Source organism: Taurulus bubalis, assembly GCF_910589615.1.
Source record: "Taurulus bubalis genome assembly, chromosome: 13".
Lineage (NCBI taxonomy): Eukaryota > Metazoa > Chordata > Actinopteri > Perciformes > Cottidae > Taurulus > Taurulus bubalis.
The window spans coordinates 13,275,200-13,290,421 of record NC_136601.1 but is presented as its reverse complement, the minus strand read 5'-3'; the positions used below and the strand labels follow the sequence as shown (position 1 = coordinate 13,290,421).

Below are 15,222 nucleotides of genomic sequence, written 5' to 3'. Positions count from 1 at the left end.
AATTTGAAAGGATATCTGATTTATATCTGGTTGCACATACTGGTAAACTAAATACAACAAAAGGTAGTTAGGTAATTTAAGCTATTTATGTGACCTCAGGGTTGTGATTCAAATCAGAGGTTATCATATTTGTGAGTGTTCTGGAGCTGTATATTTTGCCATCACCCCATTAAAGAGAAACAGTTAAGACCCCGCCTTTGCATTATGTGGGACAAACGCAACACTATACAATGGCCCTCAACGGGTGTTTGAATAACAGCAAGTAATGGGAATCATTCTAACTATTAAGCTAGATATAGCTTGGCATGAAGCAGTCCGTAGAGTAACACTGAAGTTGACAGTGCGTCTCAAAGCAAAGTTGTCCATAAAATGTCAGTCAGCTGCAGCTGGAAAGGAGAAACGAAGGCTTGAAGCTTTGAAACTAGTTGTAGCAGTTTTCACAGACATTTCCAAACACAGGTTTATTCTCTTTTGAATAAAATGTCCACACTTGCTGCATTATATTTCCATCTACAAAAAAGGAAGAAAGTAGAAATTGTTTTATTATCCTTTATTACAGATCAAGCAGGTCCTGGGAGCTTTTTAGTTTGTTTTTTTGGAGCGAATAGCCAGGCATCCTGGCAAGAAAGATGTAAAGAGATTTATTATAAGCAAATACGACTTTGGTCAGAATTGAAAGAAGATGTGAAAATGGAGTCCAGGTTGAACGTGGCCCGGGATATGCTTTCGAGAGGCATTTGGACCCTCAGGGCATTCGGTGTAGACCGTGATTACCCTCCCTGCTGGTTCTGTGCACGCTCCTGCTCTGAAGCTCAATGGGCAGAGCATGGCACCAGCGGTGCTGTGGTTAGGGGTTAGACTCCCACTGTGGCTCCTCAAATTGAAACTGTATGTTTGCACAGTACTGAAAGACCAATAATAAATTGTATCCTGCAAATTGCTTATGGTGCATTTGTACCCTGTGAGGCGATGCCTTAAAGTAATTAGCACATTCATTGTTTGTCTGAAAACGACAGCCTCCACTGAGAACGGTGAAAAATCAAAGAGATCCCGCTGTGCCGTTGGGCCCGTGGGCCAATCAAACGTCTCCCTCTGGCTTGAATTATGACATGAAGCTTTCCAAGCCAGGAGCATGGAGTCACAGGAACCCTGAGTGTGCATAAAACCAATGCAGCTCTAGTACAGTACAGGCATATTCGCATAAATATGAGATAATTACACGACAGCGTCACAACCGCTGGCGACAGCACATGATGGATGAGCCAGGGAAAGAAAACATGTACAAGGCGAGCGGAGAAAGAGACAGGGCTACTGGTGTAACACAAACTGTGTTCGTAGGGATGGGAGTGAAAGGCAAAACAAAAGATGGATTGAAGGAGGAGGAGGGAATGGTGGAGGTCTTAGTGTCTCAGGCCTCAAGTATTACCCCTCTTCTATTTCTGCCTTTTAAGGAACTCCATAACTTCAAGTAGATAATGAGTGCCTTGAAGCAGGCTGAGTAAATCAGGCAGAGAACAACGGAGGGAGAGAAAAGGTGTGTAAGGGGGGTTGAGGGTGGATTGAGCGAGGCTATGGGAAACAGTGGAAGGAAGGAGAAGATTAGAAGTGATAACAAATGAAGCGAGAGAGGCAGAGAGAGGAGCTGAGCTGAGTGGAGATGTCTGATAAGATCTTGCATTAACTTAAAAGCATACTTTAATGAAACTCCACCAAGGGCTTTAGAGAGGGAGAAGCCAAGAAGGTTAGGAAAATACATGTCCACGGTAGATGTTTTTCAGTTCCTGATTTTTTTGTTTAACCCTTCCTCCCTTCATTCTTTTACACTCAGCATGTTTCTCCACTCACCGTCTGAACAGCCACAGTTGGATTCCCGTCTTGCTTTGCCGTTCTTTTCCAAATTTGCAGAAAAAGCAGTCTTGAGAGGGCACAGCTAAATTCAGGATTCAAGGAGGCTGCGGCCTCATCGCTGGGTTCAAACCAACAATTGAGTCAATTTTCTACTTTGACCCTTATTGGAATCATATGTTTCAGAGTAAAGGTCTCAGTATGCTTCAAACAGAGGCTTGTCAGGCTGTCTGTTTCAGTCTTTATACAACTGCTAAAATACAAATATACCTCAAAGAGCATTATAATATGTACAGCACAAGACAGACACCAAAAAAAACTCCCCAAATAAATCTATTTTACAGAGGAAAAAGGGAGAAACCTCAGGAAGAGGAATAGAGGTGGGATCCCTCTTCCAGTACAAATAACCAAATGTTGTAAGAACTACCTTCAATGTTTGTGTGTACATCTGAGTGCAACACAAGGAAAGCCTTTTGAGAAGAGACACTGAAAATGTGTGCTGTCATCTCCATTTGTACGATTCATTCACGTACAATCTAGTTTATTTCTGAACCCTTATAGCTGCTCTAATCAATATTGTCATGTTAACAATGGGTTTGATGACTATGTGTGTACTCCCCTCAGGTTTTCGGAGTGTTTTAGTGTATTTTAGCTCAAAAAGTTGTGATTTTTGTGGCCCTCAATTTCACAGTTTTGAAAAAAGTAAAAAAATAACCAATGCCTGTTTAGAGCAGCTCTAGTGCTTCATCTAAGCTTCTGCTGATGGGATCTGAAACTGTGAACAAAATGTCATGTTCAAGTAAAGTAAAGAAAGTAGGCACTATAATAAAAGGCTTTTCTCGGTGGCTCTGTTGACTGCAGCTGCTGTAGATTTTGAAACAACTGTACATCTCTGTGGTAAAGATCAATTTCCTACTATTCAGTCACCCTCCCTGTCAAAAATAACAACAGTCAGTATAATAGAAAACAAATAGCACCCAAGCTCCAAATAATACTCTCATGTGACGTCAAGGAAAAAAGAAGTCCTCTTCTTTACCCGTATTTCAAGCTCTGTCTCTGTTTTACAGTGTGTCTCTGTATTTAGCTTTCCCATTGGTTCACTTCTCTGTCCCTAAACCACAACAGTTGTGGCAAATAAGTCCCAGCTGTCAGCACTTTGATTTGATCGTAGAATGTGTCAATCAAGCCGGGGCACGTTGCGCAAAATCTCATTCTAGTCGCTCGTTATTTGGTCTCCCACTGAGGTCTTTGCCGAGGGATTAACTTTGACTGTCACACAGAGCCGAGGAACCTGGGGCGAAACTGACCAGCGCATCTGATCTTTGTTCCATCGACAAGTAAACCAAACATGAAAGCACACACTTATTCAAAACAACTTGTTCTGGATCCCTTTGAACGTCCTTGCTCCTAGCAGTAAATACTTGCATGGCAGCTCTTAGATTATTCTTTTTTATATTCAAGATGTAAAAGCTTTCTGCATTCAAACTGCCAGCACTGAGAGAAACAGACTCAGAACTTTGTGAATCTTTCCCCTGGATATGTGGTGTGGTGGTTTTGCAGGTTTGAGAGTTCAGATCTCTGTCAAACATCAAACTGGTGTCACAAATAGGATGTGAATCAAAAATGCTCAGACTCATTCATCCGTCTGGTCAGAAAGAAAAAAAAAAAAGCAGAATCCTGGCTCTCTTTTTCTAAACTTTTCTTTCTAGCTCATCCTCGTCCCTCCTGCCAGGCACCCACAAGCATGCCTTGTTTGTTTTGGTCCAGTCTTGTCTGAATGTGCTCAAATGGTGAAAGACCAAAAAGGAATTAAATGAAAACTCAGACAGCGTGACGGAATGAAGAAATAGTATTATATTACCGTGAGGTTCTTAAGAGGACCGTAAAAAGATATGCACTGTGAACTTTCCAGGCCTTGAACGGGAAAATATTTGGTTCTGCCTTTTCCTCCGCTTTTGAAATGGTGCACTGTGGGAGAGGAAAAATAAAATGGTCCAGTGTTTGTGAGAATTTCAGGAGGAAGAAAAGAGGAAGCTGGGAACTATATGAGTCTGAGAAAATGTGTGTTATGCGGAGGTGTGTATGAGGCATTGTAGAGGTGTGAGAATCAATTGGCATATACGAATGAATGTCTTTGTGTATCTGTGTTTTTTATTGTAATTACTCATGTTGTGAGAATGGAAATAATGTCACCTTGTGGCCAATCAGATAAAAAAAATCTAAAATCATACCATTACATTTTAAAGTTTAGGTTTTGGTTAAAGTTAAGTTGCTTGCACCAAGCCTGACGATTGTTCCTGAAGATGCAAATCTTTTCAAAACAGGTCACAAACATATCCTTTGATTCTTTAAAAATGCTTGAATTTCTTTCTTTTTTATTGGGCACTTTTAGCAAATTATAGGACTAAATAGTGCATTTGTTTGGGAGTATTTTACAGCTAGGCACTTAAACACATTGGTGCTCTTGCTGGATTGTTGGAGAAGAACTATTAAAAAATGCTAAATAAGTCAAACTAACTGTAAGATATGCCACAAACCACTGTATGAGTCCAGTGCAACAGTGGGGCTCATTGTGTTTTTAAGACAATGGAGGTGTATACGAAACAGAGAAATAAGATATCCGGATTTGGCTACACAGACAATGGTTATTAGAAGGTTGGATTCTATATTGGTTTTCTTAAGATTGGTTGACAATAACAAAAATGTAGAATATAAGCCTGAGTTATTTTGGGGGGTTAAGGTGGGGTTGTGGCATGTAGATTTGAGATTGTAGGGCAGGTCTCCAGGGAATGAATGTAAGTCAACGTCTCTTCCTAAGTGACAAAAACAAGTGTGCGACTGAGTGTGTATGTCTGAGGGAGTCTGTAGTTCTTCTATAATCTCCTGTCTTTGTGCGACCCGCGGACAGTTTAAAAGCTTTCTATTTACCTTTCGCACCATTCTCCCATTTTCAGGTCGCAGATAGAGGTGTGTGTGTGTGTGTGTGTGTGTGTGTGTGTGTCTGTGTGTGTGTGAGAGAGAGAGAGCGAGAGAGCGCGAGAGAATGACAGAGCGAGACAGAGCACTGTATAGTCCTCCTGGTGTGGGTGGACAGCTGGTCCAAAACAGGCATTTTAGTCTTTAACAAACCGTGACACGTCAAAGATATAACGTAGACCGCAACACAGCAACATGTAAAACGCCTCATTGACTCACACCCAAAGCCTCGGGGAAAAGAAAAAGGGGAAAAAAATATTTTTGCTCACACACAACTGCAGCCATTAATCATAAATGATTTTTTTACGAGTGATGGGGAGGAATATGATTGTCATAAATTGAGCAAAACAAATGCGCGGCGGGAAGTTCCTGGCTACAACTGCTGAAATCACCTCAGGATAGCTTGGCTCGGGGAACAAAGGGGCTGAGATATACCTTGAGTTGGATGAGTGTGTTTACCCCTGCTGTTTTGAATCTGTGCGACTGTGCTTTTGCCAGGATGCATGTCAGTTATCAGACTTATTAGATGCCATCAAACGTCTGCTCTATCATTTGTCTGTCATCTGGCTCTGCTTTCTCGCAGCCTTCCTCTCTCCTTTAAAGTAGCTGTTTTCTCTTTTCATCACTTTTCCCACAAACACATACAAGCATATGTTGAATGCAAACATTGGCAGACAAGCAAGAAGAAAGAGAAAGAAAAGCACAAGCACAGATACACAAAACTACAAGAAAAACACACATTGCTTCTCTGAAGCTGAAACGCCTGATTTTCAAGATTATTACACCGAGTCTAAACTGTTTTACAAACCGCATGAAGAGTCAACACAGTTTGTCTTGTCATATGAAGATTTCATCAAACGTTGAGTTTTTATTGGACTTGAAGCGGGACAAATCTGAACATGATACTAAAGTTTGAGGTGATTAAAGATGTAAATCTACACTCAGTGTAATTGTTCATGACAGTAATCTGCAAACGTCTTTGACATCATCTCTCATCACCCATCAAGTGAATGAGCCAAAGGTATTTTTCTTCGGCGCTCACAAAATCATTTTTGTCAACTCCTACAATGTGGATATGGGGCAGAGTCTTGCAGTGGTGAGGGAGATCACTCTGCTGGATGTGTAAATCATGTTGAAAAGGTATTTGTTGTCACATTACCCATATGACGTTGATAAGTTGACGTAGTAAATCAAATCTTGCGTTTGTGTCCAAGGCCAAGATTTGCCTTAAAAATGTGTCATGTCATGCTGAGTCTTCTGTGAGACACCCACACAACCGTACACGAACATCTACCCATACAAGCCATTCAACCATCCGATGAATGAACGCCAAGCCCCAGTTCTCCCTAATTGCTTTGGAAAACATGTCGGGGAGCTGAGCAACATGGGCAGTGACAGCTCCTGATGTTATCCTACGGAACTAAGTCAACAAGCACAGACAGTGACATGAAAGAGCTCACCCACCTCTGTGGTTTTGCTCACTCACACGGACGACCAATTGATTAACTCATAAATCATCCTCATTCAGGCCCCAGGCCCTGCAGCGCCCCTTCACCTCCCCCCAAAAAGAAAAACAGCGGTGAGAAGCTGCAGCCCAACCCTGTGCCCTCCAGCTAAGTAAGTGGAGGCGGGATGTTTCAGCTCATGGCAGAAGCCCAGCAGGAGGGAGAGGCCAGGTGGGGCAGGTACAGTGGGTGCTACTGCGGAAAAAAAAAAGAATTAAGGTGGGGTCATGGAAATGACAGGTATAGGATTAGTGTGTGTTATTTTACAGACATGGACGGGATGTAGAAAGAAAACAGAGAGGGGCTTAAAGAGGGATACAAATGTGTTAAGAAGACAAAGGAGAAGATCTGAATGAAAGGCTGTGTAGTGCTGCCAAAGCAGAGAGAAACAGGGGGAGACAGAAATGGAGAGAAAGAGGGAGAGAAAGCATAGAGGAATGCAGTAAATCCCAAAGCGACTGAACAATCCTCTGGAGAAAGAAAAGAGGAATTTTTATGTGCTGCAGGTGAGCAGAACAGAGAAGGAAGAGGAGACGAGGAGATAGACAGATGGAAAAAGAGGGAGAGGACGCGGGGGTGGCCGAGGGAATTTGAGGAAAGCTTGAAAGGGTTCGATTGTAGCAGAGAAAAAGGGACACATGGGGTGAAAATTAAGCGAAAGTGGCAAGAAATGACACAAAATGGCTACTTGTGCAGCTAGAGAGAGGATGACATATGGATGGACATCGGGGAAAAAGGCAGAAAGACATATGGAGAAAAGATTGGGAGACAGAGTGTGAACAAAAAAATAAAAGGATAAAAAGGAGAGAGACAGGGAGGAAGTCCAAAAACGAGCGTATCTGTGAATCCTAAAGGCATACACGGCTTTCGGGAAGATTGGTCAGCTTCAATGATGAGATCGCACGCACCTCAAAGATCACGCGACACAAAAACTATGTTAAATGATATCAGGGTATGAGGAAGATTACCTTATAGGCAATAGATTCTTCATTTGTTTGGCCTATTGACAGATGTATCATTACTTAATTTTTGTTTTCAGGTGTTTTGAAGGAGAAAGTGCAATCTGGTACATTTCAGTGCATTCAAACTAGGCTACTTTTTTTACTTTCTATAATATAACATAGATATTTTGTTATTTGATTCCCATTGTTACACAAGCACTGAGGCCTTTCTAAAGTGGTAACAGGTGTTTTACCTCTGCATCCAAGCAAAACCGCTTTTAGAAACTTATTTTAGGTTTTTGTGCCATGACATCTTCAATGTTTCTCAACATAAAAACAAACACATCTTCCGTATAGATACATTAAAGTATAAGATTACCTTCTGGCCATCAATCAGAATGATATACAGCCTCCTTTTAATACCACTGAGAAGAAGCCTTTCAGTAGTAACTAATTAAACTGCCTCATCATTAAAAATAGGAAAATAACACAATACCACACTCACCAAGCTCCTTCAAAATTTACTCAGTATATATCTATATTTCGACTGTGTACAAAGCCTAATCTTTAGCTTCAGATTATTGTTGCTGTACATGTGCAAAAATAAACAACTTGCGAATAGATGTTCTTCCCGAAATGCTTGAAATTTATTCTGACATTTATTCAGATATATCTAATAACATAGGTCTAAAAAAATCCTCAAAATATCAGACTGAAGTATTGGCAGTTGAGTTACCATGTGGGTAATATAGGTGCCAGGTTTTCAAAGCATAGACCGGGCACATGGAAGAATTTCACACAAAAAAGAGGTGAAGTGTGGAGCGATTGAGCCAGAAGAAATAGCAGAAGAGGTGCAGTGCAAGAGCAAATCAAAGTTATTCAACAAGATGGCGCGCATGTCGACTCCTCTGGAGGTCATCAGTCCTATATGATGGCCTGCTGGTGGGACAGACAGGACTGTCTGGGCACCAAAGCCTTTTTCTGTCAGCAGCTGCCTGATAGACCGAACAAGCCAATAATGTTGAAGCCTGTCACTGACAGTATGCGTTATTCTCGCAGGACTTGCCAGCTGAGTCATACAAACGGAGCTTGGCAATCCTGTTACTTATTAGTTACAGCAATTTGTCTGTGCTTAGCTGACAGAGGGAGAGAGACACAGAGAGAGACAATGCTGAGTGATGGCTGTTAGATAGCTATGACAAGCCTTATTCCAACAAAGTTCTGACACATAGAGATAATGATTCACACACGTGCTGCGCTTGCAAGCCCACACAACAATACACACACACAGAACAAACCCACACACACAGACAATACAAAGCTGCCTTTGTTGACTACTGGCGGTCCATCAGTCTTTGCTTACTAAATGTAAAAAACATACAGCGTCTTGTGTGTGTGTGTGTGTGTGTGTGTGTGTTAAGTCACGTCTCCGTCAGCGTTAACCCTTTCCCCCACTTAGTCAGAGTGTGTGTGACGATGTGTCAGCGTTGACACAGTCAACCTCCTATAGAAGTCACTTCCTGCTCAGCTAATGTTGCTTTTCAAGGTTTGTGTGTCAGCACATGGTCCACATTTGTGTGTGTGTGTGTGTGTGTGTGTGTGTGTGTGTGTGTGTGTGTGTGTCAGGGTGGACATGTGCTGTTGTGTGCAGGTGTGTACCTCGAAGGTGATGGAAAGGAGATTCTCATTGATCCTTTAATAACCCGGGGCGAGGAGAGGGAGCCAGTGAGCTGCAGAGCATGTGGGGGGAAGCAGTTGAGATAAATAATGCCAAAAAAGAATGAAAGAAAAAGGACAACAGATAAAAGAATCGTTGTGTGGTAGACAAGAGCATAGATGAGGCAGTGACAGAGGCATTGAAACACAGACACAACAAGAGAGCCGAGCGGTTGGTGGGATAATGTGGGGGTGGGTTTGTACCTGTGCCTTCGTGTAAATCCCTCACTGTCACAGGGCAGAGATATGTTGTTTTTTTTTGGGAAAAGGAGCTTCGTGAGATAATGTGATGAGAAAAGAAAGCAAAGTGGGAGGAGGTATGATGCTGTGGGAGGTGGGAAGAGAAAGATGAAAGGAAAAATGAGAGATCGTAAATTTTCACCATGACAGACAAATAAAAACTGTCTCTCATACCCCGCCTCTCTTGCTTTACTTTTTGTCATGAATGTGAGCCAGCCTTTGTTTCCCCGACCCCAAACTCCTCTCCCCTTGTGCCAATCACCCGAAACCAGCCCTATAAAACTGAAACCATTGCAAACAAGAATCCCATAAGCATTTGTTTTTTTTGTCTCCCCTCCCAATGGGCTCCCAAAAGACCAATAACACCACGCTCTGTACAAAAGCTAGTATTTATTCTCTCTTGAGTTACAATACAGTATATTCACACCGTGGAGAAAAATAAATAAACATCTTTTTCAATAAATATCATAGAGATATGATCCATAACCTTTAGCTACATCATCCAAGGCACATTGTAGAGACATAACAACTTATTTATTCTGGAAAAGAAATTAAGACATCTGTAAGTTTCCAAAGGAGAAAGTGTCTGATTTCATGTTCTAAAAGGCACAAAGGATTCACATCCATGTGTCCAATGTTTTGTGTTGAGGAGTGTGAAGTTACTGAAAAGAATAGTTCGACAATTTTTGCGTTCTTTCTGAGCGTTAGATGAGAAGATGTATTTCCACTCTCATATCTGTTTTAAGGATATGAACATGGTTCATTTTAAATACACATAACATTTTAAATACACATAACTCTACACAAAAGGACTTTACAGAGGGAGTTACATGCCACAATCATCTGTCCAATACAAGTGTAAAATTAACAGACATTGTTTCTTAGCTAAAAACAATATGTTTCCAAGACTGCAACATGCCGATTTCACCCTTTTAAACAAACAATATGTTACATGTTAATTAGTTTAGAGGTGCTGAAGGTGGGCTTCCAGTCTCTATGCTAAGCTAAGCTTACCATCTATATATTGTATTGTACAAACGTGAAAGTGGTACTGATTTTCTAATTTTACTCTTAGCAAGAAAGCATATATATTTCCCAAAATGTTAAACTATACTTCTTTTTACAGAAAACACAAAAAGGGGGTATTCTTTTAGGGGAAATTATTCTATTCTAAAACATTTTAAATTAAATATGTGTTGATATGGAGTTAAATCATTAAAAAGTGGCACAAATGAGTGCACACTGAATCAAAAGCAGCATAGAAGTGAATGGTTAGGGCGCCAAAAACCACAATTAGTGCATGTGTGCGTGTGCGTGTGTGCGTGTGTGTGTGTGTGTGTGTGTGTGTGTGTGTGTGTGTGTGTGTGTGTGTGTGTGTGTGCGTGTGCGTGTGTTTGTTTGACCAACTCTCTGTCTGGACAGTATGTGTAGCTCTGTTGTAGAGTTACTGTAACTGACCAGCCAACTTCTGATTACTCAGCAACACCCCTCTGCCCGTTATTTCCAGTGCTCATCTCCTGACTCACGCCTCCTCCCGTCTTCCTCTCCTCTCCTTGCCTCTTCATCCCCTCCTCTTCATCCCTTGGCCATTTCCTCCTCTCCTTTTGTCTTTGACCCATTCAGAAGTTTTCTTCCTTTCGAGAAAGTTTGCTGATTCACACATCTGGAGGTCACTGAATCGGTTTTCACTCAATGGCTGCACTGTTTGTCTCTCTGACGGTCACTTGGCTTACCCCCGTGTGCAGTGTGTGTGTACAGTGTGTGTGAGTGTTTGGTGTGTCTAACCACCTACAGTGGTATTTCTGTTGATCTATGAGCCGTGAAGTCCGGTAACTCAGCCCAGTCTCAGTGTGTCTGGCTCAATGAGCTGCTATGTGCATCAGGCGGGCGACAGTGCTGGTAATGTTTTGGCTTTATATTCCATTAATGCTTCTGGTGACCTGCCAAATCGTCCTTCATTCACTTATTGCAGTACGGTATGAATGAATGCGTTAAGAATGTGTTTATGTGCTTTTGTCTGTTTAACTTCTCAATTTGTTCCCACTCAGATTTTATGCAAATAATAAATTTTCCGATATACTGCACTTGTGTGTCTTAGTGTCTCAGCCTCTGAGTCTCTTCTTGAGGCGGTTAAAGTCCTTCGCCGACCGCCACAGCCAACTCTGCAGCTCCCTCAATATCCAAAACCCCTCCACCTTCCTGGCAAAGTCGTTCATTGTCGGCCGCACCGACAACAGTGAGGAGGAGGCAGAGGAGGCAGAGGAAAGGATTGGATTTAGAGGAGGCGAAAGGAGGGAGGTGCCCCTTTGTAAAGACAGAGGAACCGGCTGGGAGAGGAGGGTGTGCTCCTCACCTGCTCCAAACTGGTAGAGTAAGGAGAGGGTGGACAAGGGAGGTGGGAGGGTGGGAGTGAGGAGGGAGCGAGGGGGCCGACGCTGATGATGGAAAGTGGAGAAAGAAGCCTCCATGTATGTTTGCTTCTCCTCCTCCACCGTTAACCCTCTTCGTCCCTCCACAATAAATCCGTCTTCTTCTCTGAATGTGTCAGTGTGATGTGAGTTCAGGTTGTAGCTGTATTGATTGTTGTGGGTTTGGATGTTTGGTCGTCCAAGGGAGCTGGAGCCATCTGTGCCCGGGTACGACACTTCCACCCTGGGTTGAGGCTGACTCTCCTTCTCCTCTCCATCCTCGATGATAGTCAACAACCTTCTCCTCCTCCATCCCTCCTCACCTACTTCTCGCTCCTCATCTTCGTCCTCCCCTACTCTTTCTTCTTCGCTCGCAGACCGTTTCCCGCTCTCCGGCTCCTCCCTTCTCCCTCTCCTCCCTCTTTCTCCTCTTCCCCTCTCCCTCGATCCGCCACTCCCTCCTCCAGCTGCGGTCGCGTCCGCTCTCCTCCCCTCTCTCCCTCTCCTTTTTTCCACCAGGTCTACTCTGACGCCGTCCTCCCTCTCTCCTCTGACCACCGCCTTCCCGCTCCGTCTTTGGTTGTTACGCTGAGCCGACTCGGTCCTGGTCCCGGCTCTGGACCTGTAAAGGCTCTGGCTCATGAGGGGAGCAGGTCGGTCGCTCCCTGCCCCCCTCAGAGGGTACTGCAGCTCTGCAGTAATACTCCCCATGTTAGCAGAGGGAGGAGGAAGTGCGTAACCGAGGGTGGTCATCAGTGCAGATATAGAGCCCAGCAGCCCATCTAGGCCTGTGCAAAAGTGCAGCAGGGAGGTCTTGAGGGAGGGGCAGAGGGTGGAGCGGGCCAACTCCCTGACTGCTGCCAGCAGGACAGAGTAGGCCTTCTGGTTCTGGGCGAGGCGAGCTTGGTTCTCCAGGCCGTGCCACAGCTCCAGGCGGGTGGCGGCGCTGGGCAGCAACAGAGCGGTACTGTTGGGTCGAGGAGGGGAGAAGTCTTTCTCGTTGAATGGAGGACCTAGGTAGGTCAGCTGGAGGAGATACACACAAAAGAGATGAAAGGTTCAGACGGTTTAATGGATAACTCTGGTTTATTACTTATTTTCAAAGTTTGGGCATTCACCATAACACTTTCTACAGCTTCCTTGCTGCTGTTAAGTAGCCCAGAAACAAAATAGAAGTGTGTTGACAGTTTGTCAATTAGCCAACAGTTTAGATGATCTAAACAACTTTATTTTGGGTTAAACTGAAAGTGAGTGGTTCTGTCATGTCTGTAATAATACATCAAACACAACTGTGCTAGGTCACATACAGTTGATCATCATTAAGCCAGGAAGTCAACTTCTAAACTGTGATGGATTTTTACAACAATCACTTTGCCATTTATCTTTCTGTTCTCTTGGAATTAGTTTGGCTAAGTCCAATATCAACTCTCTTTCAGCTTCTACAAACTCCTGAGGACAATATGTACCTCTTTCGCTGCTTAATGCACCATCCACTCTGTTCACCAGCTAGTCTGTTTGGTGCTAAGTAGGTAGTGTACTGAGTGATTTTCAAAGTTTCTCACTGAAAACTAACATAAAGCAGAGAGGAGCTGCGGATTCAAGCGATAATTTATATAGATAGATAGATTTTGAACAGTTTTAGTGGGACCTCAAAAATAGATCTGAAACAGAAAGGTCACAAAAAACGACTCACATATATGTCTTTGATTTCCTTGAGCTGATACTCCAGGTATTTGGTCAGCTCGTACGTGCTTTCTATCGAACTCCTCTCGCTTGCCAGGTTGTGTGAAGAATCTAGGGCCGCCGCCATGACACCAGCCAATAACAAGATGAGCTGGTGTTGATGCACTGTGGAGAAATTAAAAATGATTAAAACTCAGACAGACATATGAGATGTTTCTTTAAGGACACTGGCATCATGGGTGTCCAATTGATAATTAACACACACTGCCGAGGAATTTGTAATCATAACAAGGAGGTGAACTTTATCTCTGTCATTATTTTCTCAACATTCGGTGATTTATATAACTTGAATGTTTGGTTTTTAATTAATATGATGATTTGAGAGCTCAACAGACAAAAATCACCTCCGGCTACGTTTCCAAGCGTCGCTCCGGTCGCTGCACCGTCACACTGTTTATAGTATTTTTTTATTTTTTACAATATTCTGGTGTATTTCTTTGTCTCTATGGCGATGGCCTCCTCTGTTTACATACTGCCAGGTCAGAGTCATCTGACACTGCCAATAAAGCTTTTTCCGTTTCCAATCTAATTTTAGAGGTTTCTGGCTGTCGGAGGTTTACTCTGGCTTCAAATAAAACCTCACTTAATAGCTGCAGACAGTCAGACAAATGGCTCCTATGTTCAATGCACCAGCCTGTCGGGCAAACAGCCTGTCGGGCTTTACCACACACACACACACACACACACACACACACACACACACACATAACACACACACACGCACGCACGCACACGCACGCAAACACACACACACACACACATACACACATACACAAACACATGTTCATATGTATGTATGCCAACAACACAGACATGTGGCTTTCTTTACGATCGCAAACATTAATGTGTTTGTATCAGTTGTGTGTTTGCTGTGGACTTCTTGTTTAGGTTCCAGAGTGTTTGTGTAGGTGTTTTATGTTACTGTGTGAGTGTTTGTGAGAATGTTTGTAGCCGTAATTTTATATGTGGATTTCACATTGCTGTAAGTTTATACAATGATTATGTGTGTGTGTGTGTGTGTGTGTGTGTGTGTGTGTGTGTGTGTGTGTGTGTGTGTGTGTGTGTGTGTGTGTGTGTGTGTGTGTGTGTGTGTGTGTGTGTGTATGTGGAACACTGGAAACCTTTTAGTCCCCTCATCTCTGATTTCAAACAGAGTAAATTGGAGCTGAAAGGTGGTTTTCAACATTAAGGAACCTCATGTACGTCCACTTATCTTTGTCCCCTGCTTGCTGTCTCTGCACGACTTCCCTATGCCACTCCCTCCTTAACTTTCTAACTCTCTCTCTCTCTCTTTCTCTCTCTCTCAACGCGTCTTTAGCCCTTCGCTCGAGCGCAACACACATTTCTTTCGTTTGTCTCTGTTCTCCGTCAACCTTTTCCATCCTCTCTGCACTCTGTCATCCTCCTGACACCCAGACGGTAGGCAGTAATTCATGCTTGTAATTATGGGCAAAACATAGGTGGGACAGGTGGGAAATAAGTATTGCACAATGTGTGTCAACTTTCTTTCTATCTCTCTGTATCTCTCTAACTCACCTCGGGCTTCTCGTTGCTTCATCAATTTAATCCCTCCCTCATCTCAAACTAGTCACTGCACTCTTTCTTTTCTTTGTCATCATACCTTTCTCCTCCCCACTTTTTTCTCCCGACGCTTTTATCTCTTTTCCGCCTCGGGGTAAAATAACAGCAGCCAATTAACCCCGATTAGCTCTCCTACTCTCCCTCTATTGCCCTTTTTTTTATTTTTCTTTCATCTATCCATCAAGACGGGCCCCACAGGATATAAATTAAATGATTTAAACATTCAACACGTTTTCAGTGTTTCTAGGAAAACAAAATCTGACCTAA

General features: G+C 43.0%; 1 protein-coding gene across 1 annotated transcript; it reads right to left on the bottom strand.

Annotated features, from left to right (window-relative positions):
• Positions 1-9,596: 9,596 nt before the first annotated feature.
• Positions 9,597-13,441, bottom strand: clcf1 (cardiotrophin-like cytokine factor 1; the record flags this gene model as incomplete). Its single annotated transcript, XM_079228788.1, has 2 exons — positions 9,597-12,657; positions 13,325-13,441. 2 exons carry the CDS (start codon positions 13,439-13,441, stop codon positions 11,326-11,328), a joined length of 1,449 nt encoding a protein of 482 aa, XP_079084914.1. The 3' UTR covers positions 9,597-11,325.
• Positions 13,442-15,222: the final 1,781 nt, after the last annotated feature.